This window comes from Solea solea, chromosome 18 (assembly GCF_958295425.1).
Source record: "Solea solea chromosome 18, fSolSol10.1, whole genome shotgun sequence".
NCBI lineage: Eukaryota > Metazoa > Chordata > Actinopteri > Pleuronectiformes > Soleidae > Solea > Solea solea.
Window position 1 is genome coordinate 5317221 of NC_081151.1, and position 12288 is coordinate 5329508.

Consider the following 12288-nt stretch of genomic DNA (forward strand, 5'->3'; position numbering starts at 1 on the left):
TAACCTACTTCTTACTTGATTTGTAAGGTCAGTAAACTAAACCCCTCAAACATTCTGAGGTGTTAATGGTAATGCCACGTCTTCTGCTGTAGGACGTGATGTCAATCTTGTAAATTATGTTCCCAATTAGATGAAAAAACAAAATGTTATGAGAGGAAGGTAAGAAATGAAGAATATGCTAAGTTTTAATTATTTAAATAGTTGTATATTAAGTTGGATTTTGTATAAAAATGCACATTTTCTGTGCATATTACAATATTAAGAGTAAATACATTATTAAACCCCTATCTGCAAAACCAAAAAAAAAGTGACATAATCCACATGTCATTTTTTTGAATCGAGGTGATGTCATCAAATTGTGCGGTTATAAGGGGTGTATGGGGGGGGGGGGCATGTGGACAGGGCCGTGGACACCTCAGGAGCAGCACCTGCATGCCGCATTTGTCACGTCTGAGATCATCCGCTGTGCGAGTGGGTGCGCATGCGCAGTGAACGCAGTTCTGGGAGTGTCTGCGAGGATCCAGCCCCGCAGTCACTGGAGCTAACGAGAGGAGCATCTGCGCGGACAATGCAGCGGCGGAGTGGGGAGGAAATAACCCGGTGAGAGACGAACATGAAGCGGGATAGTTGTGTTGGGATTGTACGGCGGCAGTGATTTGCAGGAGCACGTGGTGGTGTGACGCGAATGACCTTTTCATAACGGTACAGGGGGATTCTGGTCAAATGCAGGACTCCGCTGTGTGCACTGTCAATCCTCTAATGGTCTGTTACAGCGTTACATTTGTCAGGTGTCGATATTTACATCCGCATTCATTGTAAAAAAAAGCTCTAAAGGCTTAGTGTCCTAATCTATTGTCTATCAGTAGCTGATAACATGATGACCTCCATGCTGTGTAATTAGAGAGTAATCCCTGCGAAGTCAATATTTCTTGATGTAGCTTGTTGCAATCCACGTATTGAATTCACTGCTTCACATTCACCTGCTCCAGCCACAGAGGTGAGCTTCATTCATTCATTCATTCATTCACAGCTGATCGCCTTTTCACTGCAGTGACTGTGTGAGACACTGGAGACACACACACACACACACATGCTGGATGACATGAGTTTGTCATCTGTTGTGGAAACCTGCTTAAACCTGTGAGCTGCAGATCAGACAGTGAACGCCTCCAATAAGGCATCAGGACACTTCTGTGCCAGGACTGTGGAGGAGGGATGCTGAGGGCCACTGTGGGCTCTGTGGAGGAGAGGGACGAGGAGCAGGAGGATGAAGGCGAGGACGAGCTGAGGGACGGAGGGGTGCCCTTCTACGTGAACAGAGGAGGACTCCCGGTGGATGAGGAGACTTGGGAGAGGATGTGGCGCCATGTGGCAAGAATCCACCCCAGCGGCGAAGCGTTGGGGAAGGAGATCCGAGGGGCCACCGACCTGCCCAAGGTAAAGAGTTTGAATATGCAAAGCTGCATCTGATCACACACACACGGCAGGAGCAACTGTCCACACTGACATTATGTCACTCGGTGGAGACAATTTACACCCATGTGTAAGGGAAATGATGAGTTAGTGTTGCCACGCAGTCCAAACAGAAGTATTCTGGAATCCACAAGGGCTGCAACTCATGATTATGTGAATTAATCTGATTATTACATCCATAAGTATCAGAATGACATATTCAAATATGTCATGAGGAGCAAAGGTAACAAGTTACATGATATTAGAGAATAAGGACCACACTGTGCATTTTCACCAGTCTTCCATGCTCTTTACACTTGCTGCTTCTTCGACCGAACAGAGACGAGCACAGTGGTCGAACAAGACCACATTCTGTAGCTGCAAGTGAGTCAATGTCGGGATTATACAATAGCAATGCAGTTGTTTGGCTCCTCTGTCTGTCCCACAGATTCCTGTGCCGAGTGTGCCTTCATACCAACCTACCACCACTGTCCCACAGCGCCTGGAAGCCATACAGAAATACATCAGGGAATTTCAGTATCCTTTGGCTGGTTAGAATCTGAACGTGTCATTATTTAGTGTATTTAAATATCATAGTTATAATGGGATGTGTTTGATTAATGGTTGTAGTAGTTTCTCTTTACCCTCCCTTTTCAGCACAAATATTAGAAGACTGAATATTCTATGTAAAGCAAAAGCTTGATTTACAGCAACCACCCATTCATAAATAATGCACAACCTATGAATATCAGATTGTTTCTTGCTGCTCTGTTTCTGTAGCATATGACCTTAACCGTGTCCTACAGGTACAATCACACAGGAATGCAGTTCTTTGAAATCAAGAAGAGCCGTCCTCTCACCGCGTAAGCAAAAAAAGCCTCCACTTAACCCCCAGCGCGATCATTCGTCTCAGGGCTTTGTGGTAGCAGTCACAGGATGTTTGTTTGATTTCTTACGGTGTCGTTACCGCGCTCCTGATGGCTGATGCATGTGGCTCGTCCGTGTGTCTGCTTTACCCCACGGGTTTGTGAGCAGGAGCTGACGTCAATCAGCACAGGGCCGGGAACACAATTACCCTGACCTCACTCTTATTAGATTTAGTCGCACAGATTTTATTTCCCTGGAACACGGGAAAACAACGCCTTTGTTTCACTGCAGCAGTCATCAGTGCGCCGGGCTGTTTGTCACTAAACAGAATTACATGCTGTTGTTGTTGTTGTTCAAAATTTTCCACACAGGTTGATGGACATTGCTAAAGAGATGACGAGGGAGGCCCTGCCAATCAAATGTCTGGAGGCGGTGATCTTAGGGATGTATCCTTACAGCTTCACAATGCCGTGATGGCTTCAAAATGAATTGTTGTGGGTGTGCAATGGCTGGCTTTTTAAAAAAAGAGTCCAAAAACATGCAGATTTGGGGATTAGGCAAATTGGAACCCAGATGTCAGATGGGATTAGCACCGTTTGCCCCTCCATTACCTTCATGTGAAGGATAAAGCAGTAGAAAATGGACAGATAAATCCAGTTCACTTTCAACAGGCCTGAGTAAAAGGAGCCAAATCTGCACTGATTTGTCCTTAACCCACCTTCACACAGTCACCTGACCAACAACATGCCGGGTGTGGAGCGCTTCCCCCTCAGCTTTAAGTCTCAATTCTCAGGGAACCACTTCCACCACATCGTGCTGGGAGTTCACAGCGGGGGACGTTTCGGCGCTCTGGGCATGAGCAGGAGAGAGGACCTCATGTTCAAGCCCCTGGAGTTCCGGACACTGATGGACCTGCTGCAGGAATACGACGCAGCCTACAGGGGCTACTGGCACACGCTCCACAAGGTCAAGATCGGCCACTACGTGTCTCACGACCCCCACAGCGTGGAGCAGATAGAGTGGAAGCACTCCATACTGGACGTGAACAAGCTGACCAAGGACGAGCTGCGGAAGGAGCTGGAGAGGCATACGCGGGACATGCGGCTCAAGGTAAAGCGCGGTGATGTTAAAGCTCCGGTGCAGCAGCCCATGCAGCCGTGATTGGCACATGCATAAATGCAGTCTGGCACATTCATTTCACCATGAGTCGCCCACACCAGATCTAAACGCCGCCCAATACTGAGAAACACAGAGTGAATCGTGTGGAGGCTCAATCAGCATTGTGCGAGCGTGTTTGACAGTGAACGTAGCGTTTTAACGTTTGTTTATTTTTAAAAGTAAACGAGGACTGCTGCTGTAAACGAGGACATTTCGCAGAAACCTTTATAGGACTAACGAGAAATGTCATTTGTCTTCAGCAGATGGGAGTCTTCTCTCAAATGGCACTCTCGTCACCTCTCATGCCGCACATAATGTCGCGTATAATGAAACTGAAGTCGATGGCTTGACTCTGCTTCGTGCATGGCTGCCTCGATCGATCACCACAGCTCATTGTGTTCCACTGAGTGCTCTGCTCATTCGAGAACCTTCACAGACATTAGACTTTAGAATGTCATGAATGCGACAGTCTAAAGTTGATTTGTGTGTACTGTTGGTACAGATCGGAACGTCGGCACATCCCTCTCCAACCAAAGACAGAAGAAACAGCATGGGTTCACCGCTCCGAGGGCCGGGCAGCCCCATACGCAGGATCAGCCGCGTTGAGAGACGGTATGACTCATTATGTGCTCCGGTTATTTCAGTTCTTTGCTAAAAATACAGTTCCTTTTTAATCTTGCGGGTAGAACGAGAAGTCGCTTTTGATTTAGTCACAGTTTCCCTCTGATGTGAATAAAGCCTTTTATTGTTTGTTTATTTGCAGCCCCTCTGGAGAGAAGAAGGTCTTGGAGCAGAACTCATCTACTGACATGAACGGATACCAGATTAGAGTCTGAAGAAATCTTACTACACACTTCTCATGGGCCGATTGGGTTTACTTTTAGGCTAATTTATTTGTACACACTGGCCTACGCATTGGATGCAATGTGGAATAGGTCACCAGCAACCTACCCCTACCAAGACCTGCCTCATTCCGCTTCTCCACGTTTGTGTCGGTAGTTTTTGGAGCAGCTACTGTGCTTCGTACTTGGTGCTGGCAACGCTCCTAAAATAGAACTAGGGGTCACAAGTGCAGTTTGGCCAACTGGAACGAGAGCGAATCGGGACGCGTCCTTAAAAGCCTGGTGAAGACGACCGCTCAGCGTCGTCGATGTGCTACTGGACATACAGCTTTTTTTTTTTTTTGGTGTTCATCGACAGTTTGTGTCGTCGTACTGTAACAAAAACGCGTCCTTTTTTTAATCCACCTAGCAGCAAATGCTTGTGTAGTGACTCGTTTGTAAACCACAACCCTTTGTGCCTTGTGTGAAAACTCGAAGAGAGAACACCTTTTTTTTTTTATTTAATTTTTTTATATCTAATCATTAATTGTTATTGCCTCACAAAACAGTATAATCGCCGACCACCCCAGTAACTTTAATATAAAGATATGACAGACAGCAGCATGTTCAGCAAGCTAGATGTAGATGGAGTATATCGAAGTGTACGAACGCTTCCGTCGAGTACGACACAGTTAGCGATGGGACTCCTGGGAACAGCTGACTGACCACACCTGCATTTCATGTAGATGTGAAATATTGAGTCGCTTTATATGTGTGTACTGTACAAGTGCTTTGTATACACTTTTTCTTTAAAATTGTAGCAACTTTATATACAATATTTCACTCGCCTGAAACAATGGTATCCAAGCAGTAGACTTTCATTAAGGCAGACGTGCAAAGGAGTTTGTTTACAGCACTTTTACCTTTTTTGTAATTTTTTTAAATAAAAAAAAAAGAAAAGGTCATTTTATACTTTCTCTAGTGTCACCGAATATTTAAGACACATTGGCCTGAATATGTTTTTATGTGTATAGTCGTTGTTCATGTTCCGTTCAATATCCTATAAAAACAACTGTTTTTTAATCAAAAGATTTACAGAATCACAATAAAGTGTCACCAGTGTTGAGGCAACACAATTTGTTGTTTGGATGTTTTTTTGTTGTTGTATTTAATTAGCTCCGTTTGCTGCACGGTGCACTCATTGAATGGGTGATGCTGTAATTGGAGGTTTGGTTGTCAGGCAGGGAATCGTGCCAGTTTTCTATCAGCCAATAGTTTTAAATGAGCACAGGGAGTCATTAACTGAGGGGCAGCTTTTGGCACCAAGGCAGATGATGACAATACACTGCAGAGATCGCACAACAGTGTGCCTGTTAGGTTTATACAAAAGGCACTTAATGCCAACAACTCTATATAAGCCAAGTACAGGCCTCAGAATTAAAACAGACCAGACTAGAATCTAAATATAGTTCAAGCTAAACATTTCATGCTGACATTGTGCAGCATTATTAATGCAGTTTTAGCGTCGCCAGTGTTCACTGTACTTATATAAGCAACTGCAGTAACACATGCTCAGGATCAGGCGTCCTGCTGTTTAAATGGATCCCCAAGTCCATCCCAAAGCAGCACAGCAATCAGCTAATATGGTTTAACGGCTGCTGCGTTCAATGCAAACCAGTCAGCAAGAAACCACTTTAGTGGATATGCCAGCGAGGTGAGGGGGCTAGGGTTGCATGCATGGTAAAAAAAAAAAAAAAAAATCATTGTCATGATCCACTGAACTATAGTAACACCACACCACGGGGTAAGTGGATAAGTGTCCAAGTCCGTTCCTATGGAAAGACTACAGATATCAGGCATTTGCAAGACAGAAGCAGAGGGCAAGAAATCCCACTTTTGTGCATTCTTTGCCTAAAAGGGAATAAACACAATCTATTTCTGTTGTGCACTGAAGACTTTGAGTGACGTTTGGTTACAAACCATGCCGACAGGAATGAATGGAGGCAAGTGAAAGATGTCCCACACATTATACAGAGCTCCATACTGAGCTCTGCCATGCATGGGCACTCAACTATCAACATTAATTATTCACTCTTGCATCAACCAGCCACACACACACCACCCTGTACAGAGCCAACATTCAGGGCTAAACACTAGTGGAAAGATGCATTTATAAATATTAAGATTTAATACTAGTGGATTCAATTATAGCTGTTTATTTATACTTATGGGAAGGACATTACATTCTTGTCAGGCCCAGAGATATGTATGTTTAAGATGAAAACTATGAAGCAATCAAAGTAATGGAAAATATTTATTTCGTTTTTTTTTCCCCTCCCGTCAGTACAGAACTGACAATCAGAAATCTGTCCCTCTGTTCAAAAGTAGGTTTAAAATAAATTAAAATGTGACAGAACCGTTACCGAACAACACAAACAGGTCAGTATATTACCATATCAAAACAGAAAACAATCACCACTTTCACATTTAAGCAAGATTTATCACGTCTCACGCCGCTCTCATGATTTACCTGAGGAAAACTGAGTGGAAAGAGACTGAATATTGGCAGTCATTTTTCCTGCCTATTTGTCAACAAAATACTATTTTCAAATCGGTTACAAAAACTATAATCCGCCGTTGCCAGGACTGAACTGCGAGTAATGGTATTCATACAAATTAAAAACAAAAACCAAGTGTGTACAGAGAGCAAGACCTGAATGGTTTGAATGGAAATTTGCTTATCCTCTGACGTCAATCCCACCGACTTCACCCACAGTCTATCCTATCGCGGGAGAGTTCAGGTCCAGCTGGAATTTGGCCACAAGACTAAGATGGTCAGAGGGGAACATGTGATTGGGAAGACCGTTCATTGACCACAAGACATCCTCTGACAGGAGACAGAGACTACCAATCAACTCCAGACCCTCACTCACAAAGTTGCCACAAGCTTAAAAAAACAAACAAACAAAAAGGAAACAAAGTTATTTGGAAAGATTTAACTCTTTGTTGTGTCAAATTTACAAGCCAACATAAAAATCATACCCATCTGAGCAGAGGTAGAGCTGCGTCTTGGGGAGTAGAAGATGTAGTCGACTGTGGCTCCCACTTCAGTGTGTACGGTTGTAACTTCTGGGGCGCCAGAGCCCGGAAGAACATGTTGATAGACAGACTCCAGGTCTAAGCAATGAGTGAGAGTGTGTCTGGAACTGTGAACACAAAACTTAGGATAAAATTATTACTATAGGAATAAAATTTCATGATTACATAGAAAAAAAAAACAACAGGTCAACTGACCATGTATCATAAGATGGATTTTCCAGTGAAGGATCTGTGCACAATTAAAAATGATGCAGATTTTAGGCAGCACAGGAAGGAAATGAGCTTTTTTAATATGTCTGCTCTGTCAGCGTGGTACAAAAATACCTGGTGCATTGTCTGTCACGCCCTGGATCAGCTTCAGGTCCACAGGACGGACGCATGCAGCTGGACAATAGCGCAGCTGTCGCATAAAGTCATGGCTGTAGTGAAGTTTCCCTTGGGAAGAACAAATGTGGGAAATGAAACATGAAAACTCACTAATACGGTGTGAAAAATCATACTGAGACTTTCACGACACTAACCTGATGTCTGACCCTTGTTCTCAAATGTGTTTTTGGATGCACTATACTGACAGTTGTCAGTAATTCCCAGGCAGCTGTGCCACAGGGGAACAGACAGTCTGTGAAAATGAGTTTTAAAGGACAGGTCCTCTTGACCTGATACCTGTAAGACACAGTGAATACATACAGACAAGAACTTTAAGAACAAGAACATAAAAAAGCCTAAATGTGTTAAACTAATTAATTAATTAGATGTCTGGTCTTCTCTGCTGGTGTCAGTCTCACCATCCATGCAGGTAGACCCCGGTAGTAGAGCGTGCCCGTAGTGATGAGTTGGTAAAGAGGCATGTGTGGGACCGAGTTAAAGTCTCCACACAATACAATGTTACAATGTTCACCCTTGGCCTTACAGGACTTGACCGTACTGTCAATCTCTGCCAGCATCATGGCTAACTGAGCCAGCTTCACGTCACCTCTTCTCGGGTTGAAGAGCAGGTGGGTGTTGCCCACACAAAGGGGCGGGCCCATCGCCTTGATCTCAGACCCCTGGGTGACCACAGGCCGAAGCAGCAGCACAATGCCAACATTGTGCCGGTTGAGCAGCTCCGTGTCCGGCCTGAAGAACTCCAGTAATGAGACGGACACCTCAGAGAAGCAGCTGCTTCTATAGCAAGTGGCACAGCCGTCTGTCTTGGGTCCTGTGCGGCGCTTGTACACACATGTGTAGCCTGGAGCAACAACACAATGACAAAATTATGTCAATGTCTTTGTCTCTTCAGCGTCCCCCCACTATTATTATATTGATTCGTCTTAGAGGACTAGGCATGAGACCATATCAGATTCTGATGATAAAATCACAACCTTGAGCAAAAAAATATTATGGCATTACAGTATTGGGATTACAGGTCTAAAATGTTGCCTCCTTCGGCCACGATAACATCAAAAACAAGTCATTAAAAACAGCACTTTCACATGGTATGACAGGAAATTTGAGTATTTTTGATGCTTTTTAATACTGCTTTAATATGCTTTGAAAACAGTAACTGGCCAATGTCTACAGATGACCTACCCATCTGACACAGCGCTGGATAAAGTTGTTCATGGTAGTGGTTTTCCTGAACCTCTTGGAGACAAAGAATCTAAGAGCAACAAGGAAAACACAAATCTTCAGTGGAAACATACAAATTAAATCAAATGTAGCTTGATTGATTTTCACGAAAACAGAAGTTGCATTTGACTCACATCTGGCGCCCATTTAAATATTTCCTCTAGGAGGAGGCTGCAGCGGTAGCTCCAGTCCAGCACCTCCAGAGGACAATGTATGTACAGCTCCTCATTGGCCTCCAGTAAATCCTGAGCGAGGATGTTGTAGGACATGACAGTGAAGTTCAATGATGTCTTTGTGAAAGGGAAAGGTATCAGCGCAGGCTCTGCTGCAGGTAAACTCTGCCATACTCTCCACATTACTGTGTGGAAAACAAGCAAATGTTGATAAACTACTCATGAGCTGCTTTCATGATGCACAGAGATGGGAAAAAAGCAGTCTTGGCTCGAGAAACACTTCATTTTAGACCATCATGCAACAGCTGAGTTCTATATACTGCATAAGTGTAAAAAAAAACTAGAACAAAGAAAGTCGACTCTCACCTTCAAATGATTCGGGGGACTCTAATGGAGGGTAATAGCTCCCAGCAGGAAACTGCCACAGTGGGCACTCTATCTCCCCTGCCAAGCCAAGTCCTGCAGGGAAGTGCAAGCTATTTTGCGTATTGCATGGCTTGCTGGTTGTAAGGTGAGTTTGAGAATGCTCACAAAACACCAACTTAGAACTGTTTGCCCCATCATACTCTTCATCAGCAGCAGGATTTATATAGTATTCATCCCAGCACTCAGTTACTTCACTGACAGCTGGAGTCTCAGACTCCATGCTTAGTGTCTGTGTCTGTTGCTCTCCTGAACAGGCAGTTTGTTCAATTCTTTCCTCAGCTGAAATGACCAACTGTTCCATACTGTGTGTTGGTGTATGTATCTGTATTTCTTCTAGTCCTGGACAGACGGTTTCCTTTATGCTAGCGTCTGTTTGCAACCACTTTATATGGGCTGCAAGTGCTTGTTCTGGGTTGATGTCCTCTGATGGAATATCAGTTGCCTCTTTTGTGTTTTGCCTCCTATACTCACAGATATTCTGTTGCATGGAAACTTCCATTTTGCCTTGTGGCAACTCACTTGTCATCACAGCCTCATTCTGTGGTTCCTTACTTGTTTTCACAGCCTCACTTTGTGGTTCTTCAATCGGCTTCAAAGCCTCACTCTGTGGTTCTTCACTCGTCTCCGTAGCCTCACTCTGTGGTTCTTCACTCGTCTCCGTAGCCTCACTCTGTGATTCTTCACTCGTCTCCGTAGCCTCACTCTGTGGTTCTTCACTCTTCTTCGTAGCCTCACTCTGTGGTTCTTCACTCGTCTCCTTAGCCTCACTCTGAGGTTCTTCACTCGTCTCCTTAGCCTCACTCTGTGGTTCTTTACTCGTCTCCTTAGCCTCACTCTGTGGTTCTTTACTCGTCTCCTTAGCCTCACTCTGTGGTTCTTCACTCGTCTCCTTAGCCTCATTCTGTGGTTCTTCACTCATCTTCGTAGCCTCACTCTGTGGTTCTTCACTCGTCTTCGTAGCCTCACTCTGTGGTTCTTCACTCATCTTCGTAGCCTCACTCTGTGGTTCTTCACTTGTCTTCGTAGCCTCACTCTGTGGTTCTTCACTCATCTTTGTCTCCCCATTCTTGGGTTCTTTGTGTGGTACAGCCACTGGCTGCTCCTTGTTTTGCTCCATCCCTGTATCACCTTCTTTATCTGGGCTTCCCTCTTTCATCCCTTCTTCCGTTTTTCCCTTCGCCGTACTGCTTGAGCAGAGCCACTGGTCCGGCTGGGTTGTCTGAGACTGGGTGAACCTCTTTGTCGTGACAGCACAACCATCCCATGCTGCCGTGCCATGGACAACTGCAGGAGAGAGACCTTTCTGAGAGGCCTCTATAAAAAAAGAGATTGGTGTTAAAAGCAGTGATGCAAGCAGATGGATCATTACAGCATAAATTGTTTTCGTTACTGGTGGGAAGGGATGTATTTGGCATTTACTCCCACATTAAATGCACACTGTTTGCATCAGGCGAACATGCAAATTATTTCTTAATTTGATCGATAACCAGCACAGCCGTTAATAAAGCAGTTATCAATAATGTTTGTAGCGACCCTTACCTTTTGAAACTCAAGTCTGCACTCATTATCATCAATTTCATCATTTAAATGATCTAATTAAAAAGAAACCGAAATGGCCCAGCAGTGTCCCTACTAATCTTTTAACCAAACCGACGCCATTGATAAAGTACATGTATAAGGATTATTCTGATACTACAAAAACCAAATGATTTTTCTTAAAAAGTGATTAAAAACAGAACAATTAAAAGATAAAACTAAAATACAAATTGATGAACTTGACAACTATACAAAAATGGGAATAAAATCAATATTCATAAAAATAGAAATAAAATACAACAGCAAAACACGGGCACGTGGTGACGCCCTGACGTCACAGGTGAGCGTCATTATCTTAAAAACAGGTGCAGACAAACGCATGTTGCCATGAGCTAAAATGAGCCAAGTTGCAAAAACACGACACGCACGTCGCAAACGTGTCCAAAAGGACAAAGTACAAGCGGCGGCTCACACAACGAAACACCTGTCACACAAAAGCTGCATTAAAACACAAACTTTAAACTTGTATTCGTACTGACAACGCCACGAACAAACCGAGGTAAACAGAGCTATAGCAACCGTTAGCTCCTGACATGGGAAACGCGCGCACACACACACGGCAAATACTATCACTTTAAAGCACAAACACGTTTATAACTGTTGTGTTGTCAGATTTACCTGAGCGTCGACCCGCGGTCAGGTACCGTGACAGAGGGTAGAGCGCATAAAACAACAAGCTGCAAATCATGGCTCTTTTTGAAAACTGCGCATGCGCGTTCTGACTGGTCAGCAGAGAGAGGGGTACCCCAAACTGCGACACACGTGTTCGAAATAATCTTAATCTACGAGTTTTGTTATTGCAACATTTGCTGTCATTCTGAATGCACAGTACTGGGACTACTCATTTATACTGCGATTGTTAAATTAAATCTTGAAAACTGTAGACAGATTTAGAATAATTACTTTTTTATTCTGTAAATTTCTTTTCATAATCTCACATTTTTCAAAAATGTTGTTTGTTGCAGTGTTATTCCACAAGACAATGATCTTGAATGCCGGAAGTAACTTTACTATCCTAACTGCAAAATGTTTTATTCAGAAGCAGAAATCACTCCCTCAGTTGTCCAGTTAATGAACATTATATTTAT

The 12288-nt window shown here is 43.8% G+C and overlaps 2 protein-coding genes across 7 annotated transcripts; one reads left to right on the plus strand and one right to left on the minus strand.

The window, feature by feature from the left end:
* Window positions 1-306: 306 nt before the first annotated feature.
* On the plus strand, window positions 307-5434 carry vash1 (vasohibin 1). Of its 5 annotated transcripts, none has more exons than XM_058614953.1 (8): window positions 307-997; window positions 1201-1437; window positions 1901-1989; window positions 2259-2315; window positions 2691-2765; window positions 3048-3429; window positions 3980-4089; window positions 4241-5434. In XM_058614953.1, the coding sequence occupies exons 2-8, from the start codon at window positions 1216-1218 to the stop codon at window positions 4311-4313; spliced, it is 1008 nt and encodes a 335-aa protein (XP_058470936.1). In that variant the 5' UTR covers window positions 307-997; window positions 1201-1215; the 3' UTR covers window positions 4314-5434. The 5 variants fall into 5 exon arrangements, with proteins under 5 accessions (XP_058470936.1, XP_058470934.1, XP_058470932.1 ...); XM_058614951.1 differs by having other exon boundaries at window positions 307-600; XM_058614949.1 differs by having other exon boundaries at window positions 308-997; window positions 1152-1437.
* A 1165-nt stretch (window positions 5435-6599) lies between these two features.
* angel1 (angel homolog 1 (Drosophila)) lies at window positions 6600-11901 on the minus strand. 2 transcript variants are annotated; one of them, XM_058614546.1, is made up of 10 exons: window positions 11819-11901; window positions 9545-10918; window positions 9140-9363; window positions 8967-9036; window positions 8183-8625; window positions 7919-8060; window positions 7722-7832; window positions 7593-7626; window positions 7341-7504; window positions 6600-7245 (listed from the first exon to the last, which is right to left on the minus strand). In XM_058614546.1, exons 1-10 carry the CDS (start codon window positions 11886-11888, stop codon window positions 7076-7078), a joined length of 2802 nt encoding a protein of 933 aa, XP_058470529.1. In that variant the 5' UTR covers window positions 11889-11901; the 3' UTR covers window positions 6600-7075. The 2 variants fall into 2 exon arrangements, with proteins under 2 accessions (XP_058470529.1, XP_058470530.1); XM_058614547.1 differs by lacking the exons at window positions 6600-7245; window positions 7593-7626 and having other exon boundaries at window positions 7347-7504.
* Window positions 11902-12288: the final 387 nt, after the last annotated feature.

Excerpts from the sequence above, each read along its gene's own strand:
- vash1 (XM_058614953.1), top strand. The coding sequence starts at position 1,216 with ATGCTGAGGGCCACTGTGGGCTCTGTGGAGGAGAGGGACGAGGAGCAG. Across the intron at positions 2,766-3,047 it reads GAGGCGGTGATCTTAGGGAT|TCACCTGACCAACAACATGC; the intron begins GTATCCTTACAG and ends ACCTTCACACAG. Across the intron at positions 3,430-3,979 it reads CGCGGGACATGCGGCTCAAG|ATCGGAACGTCGGCACATCC; the intron begins GTAAAGCGCGGT and ends CTGTTGGTACAG.
- angel1 (XM_058614546.1), bottom strand. The coding sequence starts at position 11,888 with ATGATTTGCAGCTTGTTGTTTTATGCGCTCTACCCTCTGTCACGGTAC. Across the intron at positions 8,626-8,966 it reads TCCAGCGCTGTGTCAGATGG|GCTACACATGTGTGTACAAG; the intron begins GTAGGTCATCTG and ends TTGTTGCTCCAG. Across the intron at positions 8,061-8,182 it reads GGGGTCTACCTGCATGGATG|GTATCAGGTCAAGAGGACCT; the intron begins GTGAGACTGACA and ends TGTGTCTTACAG.